We start from the raw sequence: 17,580 nt of genomic DNA, 5'->3' as shown, positions 1-17,580 counted from the left end.
AAAAATGGGCGATCCTCCGATCCCCTTGAACGAGAGGCACGCAGCCTCATCCTGGTCAGTGAGGAATCTTCCACCTGCAGTTGCTTCCACTGCTTCAATGACAACCCCAACAGTCCAATTTCTGCTCCAGGGATTATCCCTGGCACCCCCGAACCCGCTGCAGCGACCGTTTGCGGAACCTCCTGCAGCGGCGGGCCGCAACGCAGCGAGCCCTCTTTGCACCGACACGTCTCAGCCGGTCGCGGCAACCTCGACAAAGCATCCGCGTTTACATGGTGCATCCCATTCCTATGCTGGATCGTGAAAGAGTACTCCTGGAGGGTCTCAATCCAGCGAGCCATTTGCCCCGATGGCTGATCCACGCGCAGCGAGTACTGTAGCGCCGCGTGATCAGTGCGGATCAAAAATTCCCTGCCGTATAGATACGGTCGGTACTGGCGCACAAAATGGACAATCGCCAATAATTCCCTACGCATCACACGGTATTTTTGCTCCGCCGGCGATAACACCCGGCTGCCATATGCCACCACTCTCTCGATGCCATCAACCATTTGTGACAAAACCACGCCTATGCCCGTATCACAGGCATCCGTGTCAAGTATAAATTGCTTCGTAAAATCCGGGTAGCCCAACGGCGGTGCGTCCGCCAGTGCGGCCCGCAACGCTTCAAACGATTTTTGTTCAGCAATCCCCCATTGAAACTTTACACCTTTCCCGGTCAGCGTATGCAATGGGCAAGCAATCGTGGCAAAATCCTTAACGAACCGCCAATAATACGACGCAAAGCCCACAAAGCTATGCACTTCCCCTGCTGTTTTCGGCACTGGCCATGTACGCACACAACTCGTCTTTTCCAGATCAGTGGCCACTCCTGACGCACCAACGACGTGCCCCAAATACTTCACCGATTTTCTCAACAATTGGCACTTCTGTGGTTTAAATTTCAATCCAGCGCGCCGCACTCTGCCAAAAACGGCGCGCAGCCGTTGCAAATGTTCATCGAAATTCCTACTGAAAACAATCACATCATCTAAATATATCAAGCATGACTCCCACTGCAGGCCCGACAACACGAGTTCCATTAATCACTGGAAGGTCGCCAGTGCTGAGTGGAGTCCCATCGGGAGCACGTTAAATTGATATAATCATTGTGGTGTCTGAAATGCCGTTTTAGGTCTTGACTCTTTATCCAGGGGCAATTGCCAAAAGCCCAACAACAAATCGAGGGTCGAAAAGATTCTGGCACCGGACAGGGCGTCCAGCGAATCATCAATTCGTGGAAGCGGGTACGCTTCCGCCACCGAAACTTTATTCAATTTCCGATAGTCAACACAAAATCGCATGGTTCCGTCACGTTTTTTAACGAGGACAATAGGGGCTCCCCACGGGCTGGACGATGGGGCGATAATATCCTGCTCTAGCATTTCATCAACAGATCGCCGAATACATTCTTTCTCAAGAGGACCTACACGATGCGAATTTAACCTGATCGGGGGTGCGTTCCCCGTGTCAATACGATGCTGCAACAACGTCGTTCGACCCACGTCGTATTTCCCTGAACTGAACACATCCTTAAATTCCACTAGCAACGCATGCAAACTCGACCGTTGCACAGGCGATAACTCTGGGTTTTGTTTGTAAAGATCCCTAAACCATTCCGGATCGTCCTCCTCCCTTGACAACATTTCATCTTGCACCGTAGCAAAACATGTTTTTGTTTCTGGACCCGGCACACCCGTTGCGTGCGCCAACGTAGTGCCCCCTTGAATAACAACCTCTTTGTGCCCCGCGTTTACAATTTAAATGAAGGGATCACAATAAGTTGGTATTATGGTCAAAGCTCCTACCACGGTGGGCATTCTCGACACAGCATTTGAGGGTATCAACAGCACTCCCTCCTGTAGCTCATCCCAAGGCAATTCCTTCTTTAACCGTAGCGGTACCAATATTTACGATGCAGGCGGGACGCGCACGGTGCGGCTCACCACGGCCTGCACCACAGCGTTCGCCACCGCAAATTTCGAAGGCGTCCCCAAAAATTTCATACATTTCCCCAACGGTAATACCAAACAACCTTTTTCCACTGAAATCTTAATTGGCATCTTTTGCAAAAAATCCGTCCCCAACAAACACGGTACCGCCAAGGCCGTTGAAACCAAAACACTTCCTGTCACAATAACCTCCCCAATTTGAATTGTCACAACCACGCAGCCCATAATGCCCAAACTACCCCCGTTTGCCGCTACACATGACCCTTCCACTGGCGCTAACGATCCAGGCGACATCGGCAGCGACCGAAAAGTTTGCAACGAAATGAGAGTTGCCGACGCCCCGGTATCCACAATAACCCATACCATAACACCTTGAATACATGCCATCACATCCGACAATCCCGGCGCGGTCCCCAACACACGATGTACCAACGCGCCCGACATATCCCGGCCATGCGTACTATCCGAACCCGATGAATACGGTTGAGATGACGCGGATGAGTGATGTGGATAGGGCAGCCGTGTATTGAATGCATCTCGACTCACCCGGGATCCTTGGTCTTGGGGGAACCGCCCGCCGTAGTTGTTCGGCGCCCACGGAGGACCACCTCTTCGTCTCCAGCAGTCGCGGGCGAGATGACCCCTCCGCCCACACTCGTAGCATGTCCGATGCACGCCGTCTCCATATGCCCCGGGACGACGCCGTCGGTCTCCGGTCGACACTCCGGCCGCCGCTGCCATCGGCGGCGCCTCGTCCACCACCACTGCCACCGTGCTCGCAGCCCCGGCAGGGGTCGTCAGCGACGGCTGCGCTACCGTGCAGCCGCTGGTTCGTCTCGTATATCAAGGTTGACTTGTATGTTCCTGGCGATCAGCAGCGATGACACGTCATCGTCATCATCCTTGTCCGGGAGCGACAAGACGACTTTCAGTTCCTTCGCCAGCTGTAACATCTTCTCCTGCAGCAGGGAGTCCCAGCCCTCCTCGTCCATCGCCGGGTACGCAACCTGGGCGAGGGCCAGCAAGGCGCTGCGAAATGCCAGGGGGGACTCCGTGGCCTCCCGTTTCCTCTGTTGAAATCGACGTTTGGCGACCGACCGCGGCTCGTAGACCTTCCTCATTGCCGCAATAGCACCGTCCAATGTTTTTCTGACAGCGGCAGAGAGTTCGTTAAAAGTCGCCAAGGAGTCATCATCCAATGCCGTCGGCAGTGCTCGTAACGCGGCACTCTCCGTCCACTTCAGGGACTCGTAAGCCGCACGGAATCTTCGTATGAATGCCGTCCAATCTCCCACTTTGGCCTCAAATCATTGTACGTGTAGCCGTCGTGGCGGTCCCTCCGACTGGTCGTCTTCGTCGTCAGAATCTTCCAACCGCTCCGGCTGAGCGGCAACCTCCGGCGGTGGACCCGGTACGGGTAGTTGAATGCGGTTTTCCGTCAAGAAGTTCTGGAATTCCTCCGACAACTTCTCCATTCTGGCCTCCCACTGGGTCATGAGGACTCGCCAATCCTCCGGCGATCCCGGGCCTTCAGCACCACCCGAACCGCTGTCACCGTCCGGAGTACTGCCGGCCATCTGGCCGGGCTGCAAATTGTCGTTGTCGCTGTCGCCGCCCGAGTCCACTGGCACATTTCTTTTCTTTGCCACTTTCCTTGACATCGTGGCGTGTTCTGTACTTTTTCTGACACCAAATGTAGTGCCGTGAATTCACTCGGACGACAACCGTCTCTTTTTCCGCCGTCACTTTTATTCCATCGTTCTGTACACACAGTAATTCTCTCCGTGCTCCACCAACTCGGACACTCCGATTTACTTCAGCATCGTCCGTGCATCCCCTTCCACACACAGTGTTCCATCCTCTATCTCTACACACACAGTGTCTTCCCTTCCACACACAGTGGTTCGTCTTCTATCTCCTCACACACAGTATCGCCGCTATCTCTTCACACGCAGTGACTTCCCTTCCACACACAGTGGTTCTTCTTATATCTATTCACACACAGTATCCTGTCTGTTTATTCACACACAGTGACTCCATCTATCTATTCACACACAGTGACTCCATCTATCTCCTCTAACGCTGACTCTCCCTATCGCTATTTACTGTCTTTGGGGTCCGGCTCTGAATCTATTCTTCCCTACCATTTCCAGCTGTCTTCTTCGTATCTCTTCACCTCTCGCCAACAACTGCCCAGCAACAACTCTCCAACAACAACTCCCCAGCAGCAACTCCCCTCCGTTCAAAACCACCTCGCGTTTTATTCCCTTTCGCATTAGCCTTAATTAATTGCCACGTGGCTCGCTGGCCGTTTTCCGCCAGCTCGCACCTGTCCCCTTCATCAGACATCCCGACACCACCACTTAACACTAACAGCCTCTCGACCAATCACAGCCCTCGTGCCACGACTCCCTTAATTACTTCGGGTTGTTTACGCCACCCGCGACTCGACCACCTGTTCGACCTCATGTGACCCGTTCTCCTTATCTGTCTGTATGTACTGTATATGGCAAATTCCTATGCGTATTGTTTACTCCACTACAGATGAGACAAGGACTCTGTATCACACGAGAAAAGGCCTCTGCATTGGATGAGACAAGTGACGTGAAATTGGGGTTCTGTATCAGATGACGGTTCTTCATCACATACAATGAGGGTTCTTTACAGATGTTTATTTATTTAAAGCTTTCGTGACTGCAGGGATTCATATTCTTGGTTCTTTCGGTAAAGTCACGTAGAAGGGAAACAAAACTAATTAAAAAATGCTTTATATTTTTATTATTTTGTTTCCCTTCTACGTGACTTTACTGAAAGAACCAAGAATGTTGGTCTGTACTGGTTGAAAAACCGGTTCTAAAACCGGTTCTATATCGGACAGTTTTCTGTAGTCGGTTGCCATGGATGACAAATCCATCACCGCAAACTGCACTCTCAACCGCGCAATACGTCCAAGCTTATTTTTTCTGTTAAATGAAGGTCAACGTCAACCAAAAATCTTCATTGCAACCCCATGCCATCCACCCTCTAACCTCCATCTGTGCACCCTGCCCCCAACCTTTACTCGGTTGCCTCTTGTAAAACCTTGAACGTTTATCGCGCAGTCTGTTGTCACATGGCCGTGATCCTTTCCAAGGTCAATCAGCCCGCATAGCAGATGAAGTGGAGATTAGATAGGAAAAATAACTAAAACATAGCTGGGAAACTTAAGTTGCTTAGATTTTCAATAAAAACTAAACATATAAAAGCTGAAGGAATTGTTACTCTGGCATTTGGTGCTGTACAGTAATTTACGTGTAGTTTTTAGTCCAGTCGCATAATTTGTTAGTGATTGGATGCAATGTCAAGTGTAGGTTACTTTGACCCAAAAACTCATTCTACGCATCTTTAGTGATGGTGGGTCACACCTATAATCCAGCACTGTGGAGGTAAGGGTTTGTAGATCATACAATTATTGTTACTCACTTCCTATGGGTATCTAGGTGCCATGCCTTGCCAGGTGGTATAGAATGTTGCTCCCTCGCTTTCTCTGGTTGGCTCCATTTTCTTCCCACATGCATACTACACTCATTAATTGGCTTAAAACATCTTAAAATATAGAGGATTGCAGAGCTTGGGCAATTGTTTAAAGCGCCGGCTCACCACCTGGTTGCTCTTTCAGCTTGTTACATAGCGATTGTGCGATGCAATGTGCATGGGTGATAATGCTATTTCTAAACTAGATATAACCGTAAATCTTTATATAAGTTATAAAATACGTGTACACTTGATTTTATGAATATTTTCTTCTCTTCGGGAGTAGGATATGTTGTTTGCAGGATGCGTATATTGTAATTAATTCATCCACCCTTTGTATTTTTTTTCCAAACGTTTAATCGAATAAACAACACTTTACTTTCCATGCCAAAGACTTATTCAACACAAGGCATAAAATCAGATAACGTTGCAATTCTATCTGGGTTGCAGCACCCATATTTATGTCGCTGACCTTCACAGAATTCAATTTAAGCAGTCAGTAAGATTTATGATAATGACCGATTAATGAAAGGATAGATGAATAACTAAACATGTGGGCAGATACATGAAAATGGAGATAACATAAACAGGTGGATGCACAAACGGCAGGCCGACAGATAGTTGGACAAACAGGTGGAGAGACAGCCATGCAGCACAGAAACGGACATGTAGACAGATGGGCAGAAATATAGACGAAGATAAACAGACCAACCAAGAGATAATTGTACAGAGAGATGGACTGACAGATGTACGGACAGATTAACAGGTGGTAGAATGGACAAGCGTTTAACCAAACAGGTTTAACAATCAAAGAGAGACGAACAATTTCAAGCGACTAAAACAGCCTTCATCGTCTAATTTGAGAGATGTCGGAGATGCAAACAGCATCTTCACAGGAGAGGGAGAAGGAGCAGCAGGGCAGGGTTAGAGACCAGGCAAGGAGGGTAGTGTTGACCGCTGTTCAGAAGCGCGGGCGGTAACGGAAGCAAATTTCGTGCGTTGGGTGCATGACGCCAAATGGGAATCGCGACACGTTGATGTCTGGCACTTTAGTGGTGGGGTCGGAGAACTCGATGTCGTAATGGATCAGCATCAGCACAATGAACCTGAGCAGAGACACGCACACACGCACGCACGCACGCACATTGACGCACTCACATTGACGCATGCACATTGACACATACACATTGACGTATGCACATTTACGCACGTACGGACATTGACGCATGCGCACAAACACGACGACCCTCCCCACTTCTCAAGATTGTAGGGGTAACATAAATGTTGGCCCAAGCTGCATCCCCTCAGGACCCTGCGTTAATCCGGCCCTGGTCACAAAAGGGGAACTCACTGTTTGATCTCGTTGGCAGCGAAGAATCTCCCAGGACAGATGGACACACCGGCACCCCAGGCCATTGTGGGATACCGGAGCTTGCGCCCAGACTTGAAGAAGTCCGTCTTCTTGGAGCCGTCCTCGTTCAGGAAGCGATCGAACTTAAACTCCTGCCATTGGCGGAATGAGACAACGCGTCAGAGATGGGCAGGTGAGCTGCAAGGCGGTTGCCATATGGCAGAGCGGAACAAGAGGATGGCCTAATCAGGTGCTCCTTTTTTTTAAATGAACGATGCACTCAGTCGCAAGAATATCACAATCCTGTTTGGAATTGTTTAGTAAATTACTTGTTCAGCTTGTGGGACTGTGTGGGAGGAGTCTGGAGAAAACCAGAAAAAACCTCCCAACACAGTATAACTACAATATTGTTACTATGATTATTTGCTGTACTGCCACCTAATTGATCATTCCATCTTAACGAGTGTTTTTCTTCAGGTGGGCGGAGACCGGAGCACTTGCCCTGGCCTCTACGACAGACACTCACGGACAGCAGCCTCCCCCACCTCGGGATCCGCGTGGACCTCGGGGTCCATGTGGGGGCTCAGGTGAGGGAACATGGCGAGGCGATCACCGGCGCGGAGCTTGGTGCCCGGCCCGCTGGCGCCTGGAACCTGCAGCGTCATGTCCTGCTGGACGGCACGCATGAGGATGGGAGCCGAGCGAAGGCGCAGCATCTCCTCAATCACGCTGTCTGAATTGGGAAGAGGGGTGAGGGGTAAGGAGGAGTCATGATGCCAAGTCGCACTGATGCGGCATGCACATTACGGGTGCATGAGCAGGTGCATGTAGGGAGCGTTTGAGCAGTAGTTGGCACACTGTGCTATGAACCTGGCGAACCGAGTTTGATACCCGCCCGCGGCAAACATTGGTGATAAATATCTGAAACCGGTTCTCGACCTCCCCTCTATCGACTCAGTCTAAAATGAGTACCTGATGCAGTGTGAAAATGTCAGCATTTCGGTAACAAAGGTGGACAGTCGTGATGCTTGCCACCCACCTCCTCGTATACTCTGTTGGACTTCATAGTTGTTGGCCAATCGCACTTGCCCGAAAAGTTTGTTAAAGGATATACAGCGGGGTGGGGATCTCTGTGAGTATTAGATTAAGCGGATAGGCGAGTGGGTGGGCAGGTGGCCAAGTAAGCGAGTGAGCAGGTGAGTGGGCACGTGCATAGACACACCAAGCACGGGCGTGTTGACGAGCATGTCGCGCGTCAGCGAGATCTCTTGCGTCTCCGCACCGTCGCTCTGCCCCGTCGCCTCCAGCAGCTGCTGCACCTCGGCGCGCACGGCAGCCATGGCGTCCGCGTGCTTCATCAGATACGCCAGCGTCCAGAACGCCGCGGGGCCCGTGTTACCCTGGTCACATGGGGGACATTCCAGCCTGTGGTCGCTTTGCTGCCCGCCTGCACTTTGGAGGCCAGGTTGGTAGATCAAACAATTTAATAAAATTCCATCACTATTCGTACGTATGAAGGGCGCCACCTCCTGCCTTGCCAAGGTAAATTGTTATAGTCAAGTAAAAACGTATTAAACCAATGCGTACTTTCGCAGGTGTAGTCATGGGTATGTCGGCACTTTAAGCAAAATTAGCCAAATTGGCGTACGTATGTTGAACTTCTTTCGCACCGTATGTATTAGATAAAAGTTTTTCTGGCTGGATTCCTGGCACACAAGCAAGCGCGCATGCGCAGAGGTGACATCATCATGCAGATCTGCGTGATGATCCCACAGTGTTGAGTCGGGTTTGTGTGTTGTGCTGACATCATGACTCTCCCCCCCCATCCTCCCACCCTTCAGCCTGGCCGTGTATCTCCCGCATGCGATAGAGGAGAGAGATAGCAGGAGGTGAGGGAGGGTGATAGAGGAGGGAGGAAGAGATGGAGAGGAACGGAGAGGAGAAGGGCAGGGAGAGAGTGAAAGGGTGTGAAACGGAGAGGTAAAAGAGAGCAAAAAAAAATAAAATTAGGGCGAGGGAAGACGACAGGCAGTGAGATGATTCGGGAGAGGCAAGAGAGATTGAGATGGGAAAGGGAGAAGTTGGAATAATGAGAGTGAGATAAACAGAGAGATAGGGGTAGGGACGATATAGTGGAAGAGAGGAGAATATAGAGGGAGGGAGGGAGAGGTAGAAAAAGGGAGAGGAATGAAGAACGTAGCAAATCGAGAAAGAGAGATGAACTGGGATATATATAGTACAGAGGAAGGCAAGAGGAAGGTGGAGAGAGGGCTCAATACAAGATAACAAGTTTTGCTGGCTGGCTGTCTGGGATGTACGGAAGCTCACATTCAAGGGAGATGCAGTTTGCTTTTTATAATTTAAGACAAAAGCAAATCGCATAGTTACTCATTCTTTTTAGTGTTTAACAATTTTAAAAAAGCCTGTTTAAACATGAACAGTGTTGTGAGTTTTGTAGATCAACACCCCCCCCCCCCCATACTCTTTGGTTCTTTCGGCAAAGTCACGTAGGTATAAAATAAATCACGACGTTTTGGGTGCAACACAAGCGTCTGTCACTTTGCATAAGGCTCTGCTGCAGGGCTGATTCAGGGGCCTTACCTGAGAGGCCCAGAGCAGCATGAACAAGGTGCGATCCCGGGTCTCTTTGTCGGCCTGCAGCTCGACAAGCTTTTCGTCGCGGCCCAAGATCCAGGGGCTGACGTGCTCACGCACACGCAGCAGCGACACCGTCAAGTGCTCCCAGAACCACGACTTGAGTCGGTCTGCTTCCTTCCGCTGGGCTGAGCCTAGGAGAGAATTGGGGGGAGGGGTGGGGATGTGTAGGGAGGGGGGAGGGAGAGATAGAGGGACAAGTGAGCTGGGGAACAAGAGGACGGTCAAGCAGTTAAGTGGGTGGGTGAGTGAGCCAGTGGGTGAGTAAATGGATGAGCAGGTGAGCACGTGGGGGAGTGAGTGTGTAAGGGTGTGGGAGAGCGGATGTGTAAGTGGCTAATCATGTGGGTAAGCAGGTGGGTAAGCGGGTAGTTGAGCGGGTGAATGGGTAGGTGAGCGGGTGGGTGAATGAGCGGGTGGTTGAGTAACCGGATTGTTGAACAGATGAGTAGCTTGCTGGGCAGTTAGAGTTATGACAATGGGCCATACGAGACAAAACATGCATGACAGAAAACACAAAAGGGACACATTTTTTTTTTTAGTCGAATGCTGACCTCACATTCGTGACAATTTATAAAATCTCTGTAGGCCTGTGGCACCACCCCAGCACCGACGATGATCCACTCGTGCTCGTGGGTGTTCTCCGGGCACTGCAGTTATAAAAGATACTTGAGACGTGCATCATGAATATTGTGTCATACCGGGCCAGAGCGTGGACGTGGCGATGGCGGGGAACAGCTGATCGTACTTGCGGAACTCCTTGAACACCTCCAGGGAGTGTGTGGTCTGCCTTGCCGGCCCGCCCGGTTCCTGGCCAAACAAAGCCAGGTAGCCGGCTCTACGTGCAGCATGGACAGGCATTACTCAATAACGATGATAACCACAATGATGAAGATAATGACGATGGCAATGATAACGATGTTGAAAATCACAATGAAAACAACGGAGGGAAAATAGCAAGAGGGGAGCACAAGAAGAGGAGCAGAACTCAGTGTAGCATACCTGAACACGATGCCATAGCAGAAGTCAAAGAGACCGGATTCATGCCACTTAGCGTCCCCGTGCCCCCCGCACCCCCCACGACCGTTTCCTTCATTGAATGAACCTGGCCCCATGAGCAGGTGCAGCTGGGACATCATGGCGTCTGTCAAGGCGACCAGCCCGTCGCCCTGCAAGTGGCTGCGGGGCGACACGCACACGCGACCATGCACACGCGAGCGCACAACGGTCCCCTGTGCAGCTGTTGGAGCAAGGGAGTGTTTCATCATCCCATAACTTGGCTGACTTTGTCTCCATACCATACCAAGGACTAATTTATGGCTCAGTCGACCCCGGGGAGGGCTCCAACAGATATTCGTCACGGATGTTGGCCGTTAGTGGCAAGTAAACCCAGGTCAGTGGGCTACCCACTACACTAGAGCTCCCCACATGAGCACACACAAGAGCACACCAACAACCGCCATTCGCCACAAAGTGGCGGTGACATCACCATGGTGCATGAGCCAGGCTAGTTGCACCTTGAGGCCACGGTGATGTGTCGAAGGCTTGCTGGCAGGTCAGCGTACATACCCAGGTGCCCTGGTTTGATTGCCTGAGGCGACTGGAATATGCACCACACTCAACAGTACAACACAACCGTGTGTTACCACTGCGCCACTCTGCGCCAAAGTTAAAAGGATCACGATTGAGCTTTGGTGCGAGCTGTAGCTTGAGGTGCCGCACCTAACGTTGTGGGCGCTGGTGGCCGTATGGTACTCGACCTTGATGTTTACGCCAAAGACGACCAAGACGAGCTGGCGTGCAAATGCTTTGAAGTCAAGCGCGGAGCGTGGTTCGCGTGCCACGGCCGCCATATCGTGTGGGTCCAGCATGAACGTGATGTACTTCCCGCCCAAGCACACCTGCGGCGGTGCAGGGGAGACACACAGAGACAATGAAAAGATCCCGCGTATGGCCTACGCAGGCTGCTGAAACGAGTGCTGTTAGCGAGTAGTCTGTGTCACCACGCCATTAAAAATGGCGTCCGAAAATTTGAAAAGAATCTCGTTGCAGAGTAGGAGATGTAGCACCAGGAAGGAAGATAGCGTCGATCTCGATCAGCCCAACTACCCACGTGGCTCTGCATTAAGTGACAAGTGCTGTGTCTCCCAAATTGATCAATGCAGCCACATGCAGACTTCGAAGAACAGCCGACGATTGTCGACATCATCCTTGAACCCAAAGAACAGGAGGTTGGCGGAGGACGTCAGGGTGCGCAAGGTGGTGATGTTGCCAGCGCCGTGCCTGGCTGCCTTTTGTTGAACCATTGCTGATGTTTACACACCGCACAGATGTGAAATTATAGCTGAGTTGACCTAGGGGAGGCTCATATTTACCACTGATGTTGGCCATGAGTTGAAATAAAACAATCTTCACTGAGTTTGTAGTGATATGTGCTATCCACTAAGTTACAACAATAAACAACCGCTGCCCATTTGCCTCTAAGTGGCGGTGACATCACCATGGTGCTTGTGCCAAGCACAGACGCACATGATTGGCATGCACAATTTCAAGTGCACACACGTACACAGTAGGATGAATTTATTCAGCACATTTTATATTAGTCACAGTCTTAGTCTAGTTGAAGACAACCTATGTAATTCTATTCAGGTTTTAGTATGGATCTTATTTAGTTATTCACAGTTTAGAATTTGAGTCCACACTTGGTCATGACATGTTGGTGTGAGGGGCAACACAATTTAAAAAGGTTGCAAAATGGGGCTCAAGATAAGTATGGAAAAAAAACAAGTAGAGTTGAACAAACAAATAAAGATTTGTGTTGGAGGAACACAACTGGAATAGACATCAGGGTTTATGTGAAGGCTGACCGGGATTAAAGGATGAAATAAAGAGGTGGACAAGAGTAGGTTGCAATTCTTTTGAAAAACTAAACTTAATGAAAACAATCAATGTGCTTAAGGAATAAAACAACCAGATTTGACAAAGAAAGTTTAACAAAAGAAGGGGCTACAGAAAATCACGGGAGAGGAGGTGCATGCTTGGAATTATACTGAGAGACAGAGGGATATATGAATCAGATAACATGTGCAAGTTAGAGGCATCGAATTGACTGGAATGAAAAAGTAAAAACTAATTTTAAAACCAAAATGTCAAAATTAGTGGCCCCCACATTTTAAAAATGAATTTTGTACTTTTTGGCTTTGTAACCTAGGCCTAGGAGAGTTTGTGTATGGAGATATTAGAGGTTATTTACCCCCACTATGGTTGTCACCTGTCCTGGATTTCCTAGGACATCCTCTTCATAAATAAGATGCCTGAGGAGATCTGCAAGTCTTCTTGTGACAATAAACTCCCTGTTTGTGTAAATTGCATAATAATACAGCACTCACTACAATGTACTTGTATGTTGATCTGCCCTATTTCATTATCATATATCCCGTTTATTTGTTCCACGTTTATTTGTTCCCACTGTCCCCCACTGCTGCTGTTGCTGACCGTGAAGGTGTCTCCGTGCTTGCGCTGCATGCGCCGCAGGAAGGTGTACATGTTTCTCCGGAACTCGATGGCATGACCCAGCCATGGGATGAGGCCTTTATCAAGAGGAGGCTCTCCTGGGTGCCTGGGGGGGGGGGGGGCACAGATGGCATTGATGGGTTGGGAAGGTGGAGGGGCATTGAGGTGGGGGGGGCATGTGGGTATTGAGTGGGGGGAACGGAGCAAGGCCAGGGAATGAGGAGAGGGGCTAGAGATAGAGTTCAGGCATTAGGGACAGGAGGAGGGGTGTGCTACCAGTTTTATAGCCCACTAGCTTATATACCCCCGGCATTGCCCGGGCCAAAAAAATATTTCCAAACTAAAGTAAAACCTTGGATTGCGAGTAACTTGGTCTGCGAGTGTTTTGCAAGATGAGCAAACATTTTAAATAAATATTAATTTGATAAACGAGCGAGGTCTTGCAATACGAGTAGTACGTATATGCTTTGTCTGGCAAGCGTCACGTGATCACAACTGATATACGAGTGCTTTGATATACGAGTGCTTTGGATTACAAACACGTTTCTGGAACGAATTATGCTCGGAATCCAAGGTTTTACTGTACTCTTAAAAATCTAACAGCAGTGCGTACTGACTGTGGTGGTACCTACTATGATTACAGCAGTGCATACCAACTGTGGTGGTACCTGCTATCACTACAGTAGTACATGCTGACTCTATAGCAGTATTTATCGACTCTATAGCACAAAGTAATCACCTGACGGAGTGGCGTGGTGAGGCCTAGTCCCATGGAGAGCCTTCGGCCTCGCCTAGATTGTCCAGCTGGCCGAGGTGGCACCTTGGCAGGCTGGGGCTGGGCTGCTACCCCTGACCCCCCCCCCCCTAGCCACGATCTCCCCGGCCGCTCTGCAATAATATCTACGGCCTATAGTGGTAGCATCTACCAACTGTATAGTAGTAACTGCACACATCGGGGTGAGGGGGACATCACACAGTGAAGAATTTACCTGAGCTAAATTTTGATTTAAAGCTTTCGTGACTGCAGGAATTCATATTCTTGGTTCTTTCAGTAAAGTCTTTACCGAAAGTCTTTACAGAAAGAACCAAGAATATAATTTACCTGAGCGTTTAGTGTATTTCAGTAGCATTTTTAACGCAAAATAAAATGTCCCCCTTACCCTCACCGAAGGCGTGCGACTTGGCCTGGGCCGTCCCCCCCACCAAAGGCGCATGCACGCGTAATAGATTAAAAAAATAAAGAGGTAGCACGCAAAAATCTCACTAAATCGCAAATTAAACTAATCTAAAGTTGACGGATGTGAAAAAGGAATAGCGCTTGCTCACGGCAGGGCTTACGGCAAGGTACCTGGCTATTTTTATTTAACGTAAACCCCACCGTTGGAGAGTGAAATCGTTCGCAAGCGCGCGAACACGCACAAAGCCACACACAAACCCACAGACAATTTTTGACTTTTATAGATGTAAAGGATCTGCGAGCCACCCTCACGCACACGCACCACTCAGACACGAAATCTCCGCTCTCACTAAAACACGCACCAATCACACGCACGGGAATGCGCTGGACGGGGGTCAGGGGATAAAGGGCCATAGCGTCACCCGGACCAGGCGTGCCAGACGTGGATGTGTATTGGGAGCGAGCACGGAGATGGAGGGGTTAAAAGGGGCTGCGAGACGCGTGTTCGGGGTTGGTTTTGGAACGGGTGTTGTTGTGCGTTGGAGAAATAAAAAAGTGCTTAAACCAGTCTCCGACTCCTCTTCATATATATAGAAGAAGATTAGGCCATGGTACTTATTAGTTTTTATTATAAGTTTTATGGAATGTGTAATGATGAGGTGTGTAATGGGGTGGAAATATGTGAATTGCTGAGGTGAACAGTGGTTAGGTATGGTATGATTTTTTTAGGTGTAGCAAGGTGTGCAATGGTGTGATGAGGTTTAATACAAAATGTCGTGGTGTGGTTTGGTTAGTGTATAATGGTAAAGCGTGGTGAGTGTGCAGTGTTGCAGAGTGCCGAGTGTGTAATGGCAAAGCATCGCAAGTGTTTTATTGGAGCGGAGTGGTAACTGTGAGGAGCAATAAGGTGTTGCGATTGAGTAGTGGTGATGAGCGGATCAGTGTGGTAAAGCAATGGCGAAGAATGGTGAGCCTCACTCACTGGCTTCTCCGTGTGACGAACAGGACGAGACCGATGATGACGAGGAGCCCCACGACACATGAGGACGCGAACAGCACCAAGCCGGCCATTACGAATCACCTCTACACAACGCAATAATGTACCATATGTAGTGGAGTAAACAATACGCATAGGAATTGGCCATATACAGTACGTACAGACAGACAAGGAGAACGGGTCACATGAGGTCGAACAGGTGGTCGAGTCGCGGGTGGCGTAAACAACCGGAAGTAATTAAGGGAGTCGTGGCACGAGGGCTGTGATTGGTCTAGAGGCTGTTAGTGTTAAGTGGTGGCGTCTGGATGTCTGATGGAGGGGACAGGTGCGAGCTGGCGGAACGTGGCAATTAATTAAGGCTAATGCGAGAGGGGATAAAACGCGAGGTGGTTTGAACGGAGTAGAGTTGCTGCTGGGGAGTTGTTATTGGAGAGTTATTGCTGGGCAGTTGTTGGCGAGAGGTGAAGAGATACGAGACGACAGCTGGAAATGTTAGGGAAGAATAGATAGAGAGCCGGACCCCAAAGACAGTAAATAGCGATAGGGAGAGTCAGCGTTAGCGGAGATAGATGAAGTCACTGTGCGTGAATAGATAGATGGAGTCACTGTGTGTGAATATACAGACAGGATACTGTGTGTGTGAGGAGATAGAAGACGAACCACTGTGTGTGGAAGGGAAGTCACTGCGTGTGAAGAGATAGCGGCGATACTGTGTGTGAGGAGATAGAAGACGGACCACTGTGTGTGGAAGGGAAGACACTGTGTGTGAAGAGATAGAAGGAACACTGTGTGTGGAAGGGGATGCACGGACGATGCTGAAGTAAATTGGAGTGTCCGAGTTGGCGGAGCACGGAGAGAATTACTGTGTGTACGGAACGATGGAATAAAAGTGACGGCGGAAAAAGAGACGGTTGTTGTCCGAGTGAATTCACGGCACTACACATATAACACAATGATATAACACAATACAACACGGGGCGGTGACATTGCCCAGCGGAAGTGCATTTGCCGTTTGTTGCAGAGGTTCAAGGTTCGAGCCTCCCGGCCGCCCTGGTTAATACTGCAGTTGTACTATCCACGAACACACACCGTCTCCTTCACGATGGTCATTAAAAAAAAGCCTGTGGCATTATTTGAAAAACAGTAGGCCACCTTTACTGTAGCCTTGCATCCCCTTTGGTTCTCAATAGTTGGAGAAATGTAGAATGTCGATAAGTACATAGGTTTGATGAAACAAAGCAGTTGTACTTACGTGCGCGTGCTTAATTTGTTTCGATTATTTACCTTCTAAACAAATGTGGCCACGTCTCGCACAACATGATTTAATTTATTTTGTTTTATTTTATTACCTACGTGACTTTACCGAAATAACCAAAGAGTATGTGGATCATTGCAGTCACGAAAACTTCAAATCTAGATTGATACTTTTATAGTTCAGTCGATCTTACCTGGTAAAAAAAAGGTGACGTTTCAGGCGATGGACCTTCTTCCTAAGACATACAGAGATGACAATGCAAGTGATGATAATGTAAGTGACAATGACGCCAATATATCAGTGATGCTGAATTCCATGTGATACTGTTATGATGATGATGTTGGCTGTTTAGACCATGTCTCCTATAATAACTATACTGTATATATATTCTTGGTTCTTCCGGTAAAGTCACGTAGAAGGGAAACCATGAAATTAAAATATACAAAAACAATAACATTCTCACTTTTATTGTTTTATGTATATTTTTTTATTGTTTCCCTTCTACGTGGTGACGTTACCGAAAGAACCAAGAATATGAATCCCTGCAGTCACGAAAGCTTTAAATCAAGGCTACATAGTACTTGTAAGTGTGTGTGGTGGCGGCGGTGACAGTGACGGTGGTTAATGTCAGTGAAGACGGAAACCCGGTACTGAATTCTTACCTAAAATTCAACAAGCCGAGGCAGATTCACTCGCAAAATCCACGTGGATATGAGCAATAACTCGACGATTTTAAAACACAACTATTGCAAAAACGCATACGCGTGGACGCACCCAAAACGCTCACAAGACGGAAGATTACGACACGCATTAAAAGTATTAAATCCGTTCCACAAACGACGCCTGCGCTTTTTTTAACAATTCGCAAGGGTTAGAACTCATCCGCCGTGACGCTGCCGCAGCATCAACGGAGACGCCAACCTCCCTCACCAGACTTGTTGTGGGAGGTGGGGGGCAAGTGTTGTGGAGCACCACCACCAAGAAGAAGAAGACGAACACACAAGACACACGGGGGAGACGGGTTGCCTCCAGACGACACAGCTCCGAGTGCTCGCTCGCTCGTGGAATTTGTTGTTGAAATTGAGAAGAATCGATTTCCAATTCAGCGTGTGTGAACGCATGGGAATC

General features: G+C 49.0%; 1 protein-coding gene across 3 annotated transcripts; it reads right to left on the bottom strand.

Annotated features, from left to right (window-relative positions):
• Nucleotides 1-1,464: 1,464 nt before the first annotated feature.
• On the bottom strand, nt 1,465-17,484 carry LOC116946582 (7-alpha-hydroxycholest-4-en-3-one 12-alpha-hydroxylase-like). 3 transcript variants are annotated; one of them, XM_076070079.1, is made up of 12 exons: nt 17,383-17,484; nt 16,646-16,687; nt 15,183-15,283; nt 13,006-13,129; nt 11,233-11,411; nt 10,513-10,689; nt 10,212-10,348; nt 9,457-9,644; nt 8,078-8,255; nt 7,401-7,588; nt 6,856-7,007; nt 1,465-6,610 (listed from the first exon to the last, which is right to left on the bottom strand). In XM_076070079.1, the coding sequence occupies exons 3-12, from the start codon at nt 15,269-15,271 to the stop codon at nt 6,466-6,468; spliced, it is 1,557 nt and encodes a 518-aa protein (XP_075926194.1). In that variant the 5' UTR covers nt 15,272-15,283; nt 16,646-16,687; nt 17,383-17,484; the 3' UTR covers nt 1,465-6,465. The 3 variants fall into 3 exon arrangements, with proteins under 3 accessions (XP_075926194.1, XP_075926196.1, XP_075926195.1); XM_076070081.1 differs by having other exon boundaries at nt 9,457-9,638; XM_076070080.1 differs by lacking the exon at nt 16,646-16,687 and having other exon boundaries at nt 17,383-17,415.
• Between the last annotated feature and the right edge of the window lie 96 nt (nt 17,485-17,580).

This window comes from Petromyzon marinus, chromosome 27 (genome assembly GCF_048934315.1).
Source record: "Petromyzon marinus isolate PM22_M1 ecotype Great Lakes invasive population chromosome 27, UKy_Petmar_22M1.pri1.0, whole genome shotgun sequence".
Classification (NCBI taxonomy): domain Eukaryota; kingdom Metazoa; phylum Chordata; class Hyperoartia; order Petromyzontiformes; family Petromyzontidae; genus Petromyzon; species Petromyzon marinus.
The sequence above is the reverse complement of the archived record's forward strand: the minus strand, read 5'-3'. Positions and strand labels throughout refer to the sequence as shown.